We start from the raw sequence: 12,847 nt of genomic DNA, 5'->3' as shown, positions 1-12,847 counted from the left end.
TGCCTACGTTTAATGAATGAATCTACCTGAAAAGGTCAAGATAAATTCATCAACTATAGGAATAAATTGACGCAACAGCCGTCAACAATGCGTACGATAGTAGTCTAATACATTTTCTATTACCAAAAAAGTTATACAGTCAAGATTCGAAGGAAGTTTACCCAATTCAAAGGGATGAGGATAAAAGTTATCTTTTTAGCGTTCTGTAGGTCTCTTCGTGGCTTCGAAGTTGGATGGGAACTCCAAGAATTTGTTTCAGTTTTGCTTTCTACAAGAAGTAGGTAGCTATACTTCCATTGCCCAATACCATTTGTTCCAAGGTGAGGCCGAATGTATCATTTTGTGAGACTAAATAGTCATTCAATTCAACTTTGCCACAATTGAAATCTTCACGTAATTACAAAAATACCGAGCATATCTGCTTCTCTGGAAACCAATAAGCAAAATAATTCCCCGTTTCCCCCCTTTTTCATATCGACAGAAATTCGAGATCATATGATATTTGGTACGCGCAGGCTTTACTTTTTGATGCATGAGCAGAAAGACAATCAGTTCAAAGTTCTTGGGTCAGTTCTCAACATGGCTGTCACGGACCCGTTTAAGATAATTTTATTATTTATTGTTGCTTACGCTAGTTATACCAAAGCCGAAAGTAAAGTTGTTTGTTACTATGACAGCAAAGCATATTTCAGAACAGGTGAGCGTCATTGATAGATTTTGGTGTTGTCTACAACGGTAAAAATATTTTTTATATTTGAACGGTTCATTAGGAGAATGACTTGAACCAGTTTTGATTTATTGGTCAATATTTTCTCATATATATTTTTCAAAATGTTTCCTCGAATGTCAGACATATATTGGAAAAATTCCAGAAGGTTTTATAAAAATAATTTAATATATTCGATCGAGATAAATAGTGCTTTAAGGTCATGAAAGATGATAACGGAAAAAAAAATAATAAGAAGTAGATACCCAATGAAGTGAATTCAAATAAAAAATTGTTTTTGGTTGAGTGAATGGTACCACAACGGTACTAAGATATCATTTAAAACACCAGCAATAAAAGGAAAAATATTATTTTAAGAACGTGAACTTTCATGGCCGGAGGTAATTGTGTGAAAGTTATTTTCCGGGTTTCCTGGCCGTCGTCTGCAGATTTTCATACCCTACTTTTCGTCTACTACTGCGGTAAACATTATAAAAGTCGATGCGTCGTTTCCGTTCCGAGCGCGGTAACTACCATGCTGATTTTTGAATCTGGTCTTATACAGTGTGTAAAAGCCAAATGGAATAAGTTCATTATTTCGGTTACAGTACATATTTAAAAAAAAATCCGAAACACGTCAAATGTAAACTATATTTTGACATTCTTCAACGTAAAAATGCCACCTTCGAATGACAGGTACAACCCCCATTTTTTAAATAGGAAGTATAGGTTTGTTATATATCGTTCGGAAGATCTCTTCATTGTCTATTCAAAAATGTTATCGCTTTCAAGTTTTTTACAACAATTAGTTGTAATAAACTTGTAATTAATCATCTGGTTACCGAAATTCGATAAAATACACTTAAAAACCAAAATGTAATGCAAAACGTAATGAAATGTAGAATACGAAAAAGAACTATGGATGTTACCGAAGTAGATGTTCAAAATATTAACCGCGAACGTCTTGGCAACATCCTAATCTCAAATAAAACTGTCTTCTAACATTATTTAACATGACCGAACTAATGGCAAGCGTTATTCGTTTTTTCAAGCCATTCAAATCCGAAGGTTTAGTTTTGTATACATTGCCCTTTACATATCCCCATAAAAAGAAATCTAATGATGAAAGATCAGGTGCTCGCGCTGGCCATTCAATCGATCCCCGCCTCCCTATTCACCGATTGGGAAATGTATCGAGGTATTGCCGGACATTAACTTGGTAATGTGGTGGTGCTCCATCCTGCTGAAACCATATCGTATTCACTGGAACTTGATGGTTTCCTGGATCAGGATATAAATTTGCTAAACTTGCAATGACATCATTTTGAAGTAGTGCAAATAATTACCGTCATTCAAGTTGCCCTCAATGAAAAAGGGACCAATGATATGGTTTCCTACAATCCCTGCCCAAATATTAATCTTTTGAGGGTATTGCGCGTGTTCTTCTCTCATCCAGTGGGGATTTTCCATTGACAGTAGCGGCAATTGCATGACTGTTGAGGGACAAAGTACACTCATCAGAAAACCTAACGTCTTCCAATTGAATGATATTGTTATCCAACATGTCCATCATTTGCTCACAAAAATAAGTTCTTTTATCAAAATCGTCTTCCATGAGCTCCTGAGTAGGTATCATTTTATAGGGATGCATTCTATTTTCTATCAATATGTTTACTATCGATTTATGGCTAACATTGAATGTAGTGGATGCCTGTCTACTCGATGTACCTATGTGGGTTTTCCTCAAACTCAAGCATCACATCTAATTTGAGTTTATCACTCATTGTATTGGCAGCTGCTTTTTTATCTGCCCCACATGACCAAGTTCGCGACACTGCTTTTCTATTTTTTTATTTTTCCTTGAGATATGGCCGGTGAATTAGTAAATTTCTCATGAAATAGGCGAGCTACTTCCTGTTGTGTTCGAGTTTATCTCCGTAACCAATCATTTGTCAAACTGTTATTCTATGCATCTCCGTCAATCTAACCATTTGTCAGACTTGAAGTTAACGAACTTTAAACTTGAATTAAAATACTCACAACTAATATTGTAACATACAAAACAAGTTGACAAGTCGTTTTAAACTAACGTTGCCACGAAAATTATTTACAGTTTTTTGAGGATACCATCTGAAAAGAACATTGCTATGGGTTTTGTTAACTTTTTTATTATCAATACCTCAACATGAAATACGTTTTGAGTATATTGCAACAAGTTTTGAGTGTATTTATCGAATTTCGGTAACCACATGATTTAAATTATTCTATCTCAATTGTTGTAATAAATTCGAAAGCGATAACATTTTTGAATAGAGAATAAAGATACCTTTCAAACGATATATCACAAGCCTATACTTCCTATTTAAAAAATTGGGGGTTGTACCTGTGATTCGACGGGGGTTGAGGTAGGGGTAGGATTTTTCCGTTGAAGTATGTCAAATTATAATTTGAGTTTGACGTGTTTCGGGATTTTGTTGAAATTATCGTTACCGAAATAATGAATTTATTCCATTTGGCTTTCACACACAGTATTTCTATCAGTGGGCGAGGCTTGGTTTCTCTTAATTGTATTATCTAACTTTGTTTGTGTACCTGTAATGACAGGCAGCCAGATTTCATTGATGTTCATTGCCTCTTCTTTTCTATTGGAATTATTCCTATGTTTTTGAATTTCTTTTGCTCTGCATACTTTTGGAATGTCGGATACAGTTGCTTCGACAGTTTGCCCAAGTCAACAATTTCTCTTGTGTTCATAGAGATTAGTACCCACATTTCTTTTCGTGGTTCCAAGGAATTCGGTATACCCGGGCGTTGCTTGAGGTTCTCTGAACTCATTAGCTGAACTTAGACTTTGTCTGATAGTTTTTGTTTCCCTAAATATTGGTTTCGTCTTGTTTCCCTAAGATTCCCCCAATCTGGTCAGTAACATTCTTAACATAGGGAAGGAAAGCTTTCCCCTTGACCAGCCTAGTTGAGGTTACTTTGGCGTTTTCACTCCTGGGTCGTATGACCTCTGCTCCAATTCTCCTTCGCTGTACTTTAATGTCTACCGCAGTAATAGAAGAATCGTCAAGCATAAAAACCTGCAGACCATAGCCAAAACAATTCGGAAAAATGCTTTCATACAATTATTTTTCTGTTCAGAAAGTTCTTGAGATCACAAATAAGCTTCTATCTAGGATTAATTTATTCCTACAATCTCTAAATTATGAAGAAACTGTTGCCAATGCCAATGGAAGGTTTCTTGCCCGCATATTGCGGGCGTATTCACCAAAAAAGGCGAGCACGAACGAACATACACATGCTCGCTCGTGCTCGCTTCTGCTCGCTTTTTTGTTGAATACGCAACTTAATATTCTACTCTGATCATTAGTAACCCAGTTTAAAGTCCCACTCAACAACCAAAATGAAACTGAATTCACGCTTTCCACACTATATCTTCCCAGAATGGAGTTCACAACAATAAAATCTAAAGGTGCGTATTCACCAAAAAAGCGAGCACGAGCGAGCATTAGCATTCGTGTATGTTTGCTCGTGTTCGCTCATGTTCGCTCGTGCTCGCTTTTTTGTGAATACGCACCTTTAGACGAAGCTTTCATACACGCAGTCGAGCCGCATTAAAATCATTCGAGTCCCAAGCACACTGCTGTTTGGGACTTGTGAAGGGAGGGACCATATATTCACGCCGGTATCCAGGCCGGGGTTGTTCGGATAACCACGTAAAAGGTGCCATGTATGTGAAAAAACCTAAAGGTCTTCTGAAGAGGAGGCGACCTTAAAAAATGTTAATGTTTTTTTGGCAGCATTGCTGCGCAATGACTCTCCTGACAACTGACAGATGTAAACTGGCCAAATGTGCCCGAGTGGGAAGCAACGGCCATACAAAGAAAGAGAGAGTACTTCTAGAGGCCTTCATTTCCAAGGTTATAAATAGTTCTTGTGATCTGGATACATTGAAATAGTCATTCGCTTGTTATTCATATTAGTTGAGTCACTGTAAACAATTTTGTTGCATGAAACAGCTACCGAGTAATGACATTACCTCTTTATTACCAAGCAGATCACCTTGATAAAATTTATTTATTCTTGGAGCGATTCGACCGTGATATAACCAACTGATTATCATAAATTTCAAGAAACAGAACTCGCTTTTTTTCGTAACTATTGAAATGTAAAACACCAAATGAATAATTAGTTTGAAGTCAACAAATGATTACTGAGAAAAAAATGAGCAGTTGTTCATATACTGGATGATAACTCATGTTGAGTAATTGTGAATGAGGCCGTCTTTGATGAGGTTGGATACCCCGTGAAATCTCACATACAGTGTGAATCAGAACAAACATTTTGATAGTTCGTACTGGAACCTCCGGTTTATAGTCTGGGTGACATGGTACTTTGTTTTGGAACTTGTGTCCAAGGGCTCCAAAAATTATGATCCGAAGCTCATTCGATTCGGAATGACCTCTAGCAACTTTTTGGAAAATTTCAAGAGGGGCTCGAGAAACTTGCAAAAGTTATAAACAATTTAGTAAAAACAAAGGGGTTTGGTTTTTTGCAAATATTTCGGAAAATATTAAAGATATCCGAAATTTGAAAAAAGATTCTTAAAGAGGAGCAAATTTACTAAAAAAAGACAGTGTTTTTGTCCTATCTACATTAGTTTATGTGTTATTTTAATAACAATGATTGAGAACCACAAGGAATTGCAAATGCAAACATAGAAAATTATTTAAAAAATTGTAAAAAATAGAGAAACATTTTTTTACACAAAAAGTGACACACGGTTGTTTTTTTTGTAGTATTTAAATAAATAAAGAAAATATAAAAAATAAATCTAGAGAAGAAAATTGGATTGGATAATTTAGGAAACACTTGCTACATGAATAGTATTTTACAAGTGTTGTTCATGACGAAGAATTTCAAGAACGAGGTTTTAATGATGAACGAGAACGGGAATGTTTCCTACTTATTCATCAAACTCAAACAACTGTTCATGCAGCTGCAGTTTCGTAAGAAGGTATCATCTTTCCCTCCATCCGATTTCCTGGAGTCTTTGAAGTCCACTAGATACTCGTTAGGACAACAAGAGGATTGTTCCGAATTCTTGGGGTTCTTGTTGAATACTCTTCGTGAGCCAAACAATAGCAAAATCAATACTCCTGACCGCTCTGGACTGAATGATTCCGTACAACCCATCTCGTCTTGTGTTTGTAAATCTTTTGCTGGAAAAATCCTCACTGGTTTACTTTGTGGTAAATGTTCAAGAAGTACCGAAAACTTATGTGAATTTCTGGAACTTCATCTAGCTTTTCCTAATACGACTAATAACCAGTCCGTGCAAAGTTTATTGTTAAATCATCTGAAAATTGAATTTTTAACAGGTGATGATCGACTGTATTGTCAAACATGCGCCAAACTAACTGACTGTTATAAGGAAACAAGTATAGCTGAGGCTCCAGTCAATCTAATAATAACACTGACGATCTTCAAACAAGACTCAACCTCTAACGGAAGCAAGAAACTCTTTGGAAGGTTCGAAATAGATGAACATTTCAACCTAGCAGACCACTATTATAATATTCATGCAGTCATTGTTCACTGTGGTTCTGGCGTTGAATTTGGTCATTATTACGCCTTGGTCAAAGAAGAAACGGACTGGTTTAAGTTTGACGATAGTCGTGTCATGAAGTGTTCTGGTGATGCATTGAATTTATTGGAGCCTCTGGAGACACCCTACATTTTGTTTTATAAGAGAGAGGACATTGTTAGATTAAGATCTTCAGATGATGTGGTGCTGCAGGTTTTTCCGGGTTTTCCTGCAGCTGAAAAAGCAAATGCGCCACTGGAATCAATGAAGCCGCCCCGGAGCGCCAATAAATTTTTATTGTTGTTTTCATTTTATTTTTATCGTTGTTTTAATAAATTATAAATTGAAAAATTTTTTCAGAATATCAAAAAAAAAAATAGAAATTATGATTTAAAAAAATCGTTCCTCAATATTCATATTTAGTAGCAAAAAAAGTTGTTAGTCAACAAATGCGTTTTTAAGCAATACCATTTTTTCAAAGATACGATTTTGTTTTTAAAAATCATAATATTCATCACTGATGAAAATCCCCCCAAAAAATTTTCAAATATCTTATAAACAATATATTTGTTTATAATTTTTTCAAACAAATAGGGCTGAAAATTATGAAAAATTATTTTCATATAACTTTAAATAATAAGAATACGAATGAATTTGAATATTAAAAAATTATTTTCATTGCTTTAATTGAATTTTTCACTTTTTACCGTCTTTGTCATTTAAAATAATGGTATTATATGGGTAATGTTAAATAAAAATAATATATAGTTATCAGCAGTCAGTTTTTTTAGAATGGTTATCAGCTATTTTATATTCAAGATCCAAGCAGAAAAAAGTATTGTATGCCATTGAAGTGAAACAAAAAAGTAATATAAGTAAGGAAAGCAATATATGGTTTCATAATCTGGTGAAAAAATGAGGTCTATTTAAATTTTTCATTCAAAATTTTCATTTCAAAAAATTGTTCATTTATTCATCAATATCTATTCTGTGCCCTAAAGAGTAGCTCCCCTCAGATATAATACACTTGTGCCGTTTTGTCCAATCCTCGAAGCCGTGAGTTGCACTTTTCGGGGACCAAATCTGGTGAATATGGTGGCTGAGGCATGATTCCGATGTTGTTTTTGGCCAAAAAACCTTTGGTTGTTTCTCTCACTCTAAATAATTTTAATTGCGGTTTGAACTGTATCTATTGAAATCACCAATTATATTTATGTTTGTCATTTACATAAAAATAGAGAAAGTTATATGACAAGTATTTTGAACTTTCAACAATTCAAAAATTCATTTGATATTTTTTGTTTGAAAATCTTTCTGTAAACTCTTCGTTATCGAAGTAGCGGTCCAATATAAACTGATAATTGTTATGGAATATTGATTATTCAGTCTCTGAACTCGATTCAATTATATGTATGACTATTTTTGATTTAATTCAAAATATCTGATACTATCTTCAATATTTTCATTTCTAGGACAAGGGAAATTTGACATTCCCTTTCTCGAACCAGCCCTTCAATTTTGTACCCACTTGATTTATGGATATGCCGGAATCAATCCAACTACCAACAAAATCATGCCCTTGAACGAAAAGTTCGACGTGAACGGAGATAATTACAGACATATCACGGAGCTGAAAAGGAGGTTCCCCGGACTAAGGGTTCTTCTTTCAGTGGGCGGCGGCAAAGATGTATCTGGAGAAGATAAGGAGAAAAATATGATATACAGGACGATTGTAAGTTCAGCATTTTATGAACTATTCTGTAAGTTAGGAGAGTGAACTCTTAATCTAGAATTAGAATGATAATTATGTCACGAAGATCTAGTCAAAATTTGCATTCTCACATATGGAAACGCGATCATCTCCTGATGATATCTCGGTTGTCAAAACGTACATCGAAAGTAGTGTTTTCAGAGTTCCCTTGTGTGGTGACACAATTTCGGAAGATTGTAATGTAGTTATGATATAAAAGTTGCCTGTACTCTGTACGGACCAGGCGAAGCTCTCTGGCTTACAGAGACAGGCTTGTCTTGCCATCGGTGGTGCCATCAGTACTACACCGTCAGCGGTCATGGAGATCCTTCTAGATTTACCCCCTCCCACATTTTTCTGGACTGCATAAAGATTTGTGCACATTGCCAATTACACACATCAATTTGATGCAGAGTGCAACAGACTGTTCGTTGATTGACACTGGAAGTCACAGCATTCTGGAAATGACCTCTGACTTTATGCTTCCAACTGTCAACTACGAACTGTCTTATGAACTACTGTTCCCGAGTAGAGAGGACTGGATCCTCCGGGAGAAGGAAATATTAAGGGCAGATTGTTGTTGGTTCACAGATGAATCAAAAACACATGCTGGTTCTCGTGCAGGTGTTTTCAGTCGCAGACCCAGGATAGAGATATCAACCTAACTAGGAACCTATGCGGCTGCATTTCAAGCGGAAATTTACGCTATTGAATTGTGTGCAGAGAGATTGGAAGAGTCCAGCCTCATACACAAGTCAGTAAAAATATTCTCGGACAGTCAAGCGGAGTTGGAAGTTCCTGATGGCTCCCACCGAGCAACGTCTAAATTAGTAGCAAATTGCCTAAACGACTCTCCTCGATAGGAAGACTTAACAGATTATCTCTGGTCTACATTCCTGGCCATACTGACCTGGGAGGCAATGAAGCTGCTGACTCTCTTGCAAAGGAGGGTGCTGCAAGCAGCTTTATCGTTCCAGAACCTGTGTGAACAGCTGTGAGCCACAACAAACCCACTCACTTTAGACCTAACCTAACCTAACCTAACATAACATATATACTTCATATGGAAAGATACTTCATATAGAAACTTCGGCAGAAGCACTATTCGTGATTATATGATTTTTGAATGTTTCATTCCTCATCCCCGTATTGGTTGAAATAAAATCAATCACCATTGTGACGTTTGGTAACAAAACCATTTTCTATTTCAGATCGAATCGGTGGATAGTCGTCTAGTCTTCGTTAATTCTGCAAAGGATTTGGTTAAGAATTACGGATTCGATGGTCTTGATTTGGCTTGGGAATTCCCCGAGACAAAACCAAAGAAAATCCAGAGTGGATTCAGTAAGTACCATAAATGGCTCCTGAATGAATGAATTCGTAAAAGCTTGATACGGTGCTTCAAAAAAGTAAAGGATATTTGATAATTAGATATTCATTTAATAATACAAGAAAATCCATATTCAACTCTTCTGGCGAACGCTACACAAATGATATGATTTGAAGATTCAGCGAAAAGATCAATTATTGCATGGCGCTAAAAGAAAATGAACAAAATAATCAGAAGAAACGAGGCAAAAAAATTCAACTGACTCAGTCATAAGTGATTTGAAGTCAAAGAGATACAAATAATAGACAGATTTTCTGGTGAAAATGAGAGCTAATTCAATTTCTCAATAATATTTCATTGGGAGACTGTGACAGACAAAAACAAGCTAAATGGTTTCCTAGCTTGTTCCTAAAGATACCTGTAGGAGCTGATGTTTGTAACCTCTAACATTGAAACATATCAATCGATCAGTTAGTTTTTTTGAAGACAAAACAAGTACTACAGGAAACTTTTTGAGGCGTTCTAAGATCGGTGACTATGCGAAAATGGCGATTCACGTTTGGTTTGAATCGCTGGAGAATAAATTCATTTGAAAAAACGTTCTTAGGAAGTTTATTTCTTATAAACGCAGTTCTCTAAATGAAAGTGAAGTTTGAGATGTACTGAGTTGAACTTCAAAACGATGAGCAGCCACATTCGGTCACGTATTTCTGATATGTACCGCTATTGGTGGAATCAAATGTGCCAAGTCACTTGAACACCTTCCATGAAAGTATCTATAAAAGTGAGACAAATCTCCAACCTTTCTTCGATGTTCCAGGCTATCAAGATTGCACGTGATGTTTGCGTCTCTAATCAGTCCATTTTAGCCCCCAACGAACTTATCGAAGCAGAAAGCGGAATTGTCTGTCCTGACTTTAATATATCCGGTTGGATACATTAATCTTTTTGGAGAAAACTGGTGCCTGAGTTTTAGTAGCATTGAATGAACCTGGTTACCTTTACCCCAATTCGAAATAATCTCTAGGTCCTCATTAAGATATGCAAACTCCTGCTGCCGGTGAAGATGAGCATCCGCAGTCGATGTTTTTGAATCCAAATTGTATGACGAGATAAGTGTATTGTCATCAGCAAAGCAATATATTGGATTCTCGTTTTTTTCCAATAAGTAGTTGATATACAATAAACACAGGGTTGGAGACCGTATGGATCCCTGGGGAACACCAGCGTTGATGGTGAAAATATTCGAGAAATATTCATGGACGGTCACTCGCACGAAACGTTATTTCAGGAAGCTGGAGAGCCATACACAAACATGATCGAACAAGCTATAGCATCTAAGTTTGGCCAGCAATGTATTGACTGTTATCATCTACAATCGTCTTCGAGTTATGACTGATTTATCCCTGAATGCAGATTATTAGTGGGTCAATTTATTCGGGCTTTTTTATGGTTCATTTTCTCCCTTTCTATGGCTCATTCAAATAGTTTCTCTTGGTTTCGATCACCACGCTGGGTTCACTAGATACATTATTGTTCGAAAAGTGGGATTTTTCGAAGTTCCAGCGTTTATCTCTATATATAAAATCACCTCGCACTCGGATTGTTGGTCTGGACATGTTCCATTTTTCAAACTTGAAGTTTTCATCTCGTCGATTGTTTTTTCTTGTACTTGCCTAACCGGACCATTGCCAGTCTCTTGATTCAATTGATTTAGAACTTGTTGCATTCACTTGGTATTCCGTAATTGCGGTGCTTGGTATCGTTGTTGGTGTTTGATTTTCATGAAGCTATTATTGCCCCTAGATTCTATTTTTATCTTTCCAGTCTTGCCACACAAATCTTTGACATAAGAAATGTATAGCTCTCGCTTCATGGCTGACCTGCTATGTTTTCTAGCCGCTGTCTCTCTCACTAGCTCCTTTCAGTATTAATTCTATGTTTTTGCATCCATTAGGGTTTTTACGATTCCTTTTTTTGTAGATTGATGGTGGTACTCTCCATTTTTAATTGGTTCCTAGTAGACATTTATCATTTTGATGAACTTGGTACTACAACTGTAATGACGGACTCATCCTAAAGTTCATGTTTCCAAACAAAAAGGGTGTACAACACTGAGTCCTCTCATTGTTGTCCTCTCGTAGACGGTCTAGTCACTGTTCGTCTGTGACGGATCTTCTTTCCCTAGCTAGTGGGACTCTTCATGAACTATGAAGTAAGCAAGGAACCTCGTCACAAGATGGTCGTCGACTAAACGACACCAATTGTCCTTCCGTTAACATCACATAAAGAGCGAGAGCTTCTCAGTAGTCCATCAAATGATCCTATTAACAAATCTATGAGACTGAGCGGTGCAGCCAGGAAGCTATCATGTACCAAATTCTCAAGCGATTGAAGCAGAATCTACATCAGGAGAAGAAACAAACTTGAGCAGGTCAGCAAACGCAAACGCTCAAACTATGATTCACTAAAACCAGACTCATATAGCTGTTATACAGATGTCCTTATATGGAAATGTTCCCGCGGTCACTGAAGGCTTTGTGCGGTGGGACGGTAGCCGATCGGGTTGACGTGGGTGGTTTGCTCCACTGATCCAATCGACCGCTGTGTGAACCCGTGGTTCAAGCTACCGGACTATTGATTTTCACTTCCTATCGTCCAAAGTGTGCTAGGGATCACACGTAAAAAAAGTAAGGCCTCATTAGTATTTAGCTCGAACAAGTTTCGACTTTTGAGAGTTGTCGTTCGTAGAGAGGCGATAGCTAGCTGGTTGACGGGAAAACAGATTTTAACAGATTCTTCAGCAGATCAACATCCGACAAACCTCAGTATCAACCAATCAACCGAAATTCCTTCAGCATGCCATTATGACTGCCGTAGATGATATTTCAGATAATGATCTGCAGGTTCAATACCAGAGCAACACATTCCAGACTGCATGGTTACAGGTTAGCTAGGAGGAACACACGAGTATCTTGTAGTATCTTGCAGCTATGAAATGCGTCATATGAGATCTACATTTTGAACCACCTGACGCAGACTAACTGCCGATGAGGCAGTTGCGGAGTGGATTGTTTTTCACAAGTGAATTATTGATCCACAGGTTCAATTCCAGAGCTACACATTGCGGACTTTATGGCCACAAGTTACCTGGGAGAATCACGAGAGCATCTCCCCAGCTAGCAGGTGCGGATATTATCTTGCAGCCATGAAATGCGTCATAGGATACCAACTTTCCAAGACACCTGATGCAGAGTATCTGCCCATTAGGTCCTTACTTGTTTGAGAAGAATGCACCATGGTTTGTCTGCTTTGGAGCAGATTGTTTTTCAAAAGAAATTTCAGGACCTGGTAGAGCGAATAATTTGTGCCTGCTTCTACGTACTCAAGTTAGCTGACTCGAAAAATCACCTACCAAAAAGTAAAAGGATTCGTTTAGTACAGATAGGTGTGAGCCACACTGAACTCCCG

The 12,847-nt window shown here is 37.1% G+C and overlaps 1 protein-coding gene across 1 annotated transcript in view; it reads left to right on the top strand.

Moving 5' to 3' along the window:
* The first annotated feature begins 524 nt into the window (after positions 1 to 524).
* The window catches only part of LOC111503926 (imaginal disc growth factor 4), a 43,687-nt gene continuing 31,364 nt past the window's right edge, over positions 525 to 12,847 (top strand). Inside the window, 3 exon segments of the mRNA XM_074175238.1 lie at positions 525 to 697; positions 7,769 to 8,028; positions 9,258 to 9,390. Of these exon segments, the coding sequence (XP_074031339.1) occupies positions 529 to 697; positions 7,769 to 8,028; positions 9,258 to 9,390 (562 nt within the window). The 5' untranslated portion in view covers positions 525 to 528.

The sequence above is a fragment of the Leptinotarsa decemlineata genome, unplaced genomic scaffold (genome assembly GCF_025532065.1).
Source record: "Leptinotarsa decemlineata unplaced genomic scaffold, Ldec_3_MD MMD2_tig00000882_RagTag_RagTag, whole genome shotgun sequence".
NCBI classification, from domain to species: domain Eukaryota; kingdom Metazoa; phylum Arthropoda; class Insecta; order Coleoptera; family Chrysomelidae; genus Leptinotarsa; species Leptinotarsa decemlineata.
The sequence above is the reverse complement of the archived record's forward strand: the minus strand, read 5'-3'. Positions and strand labels throughout refer to the sequence as shown.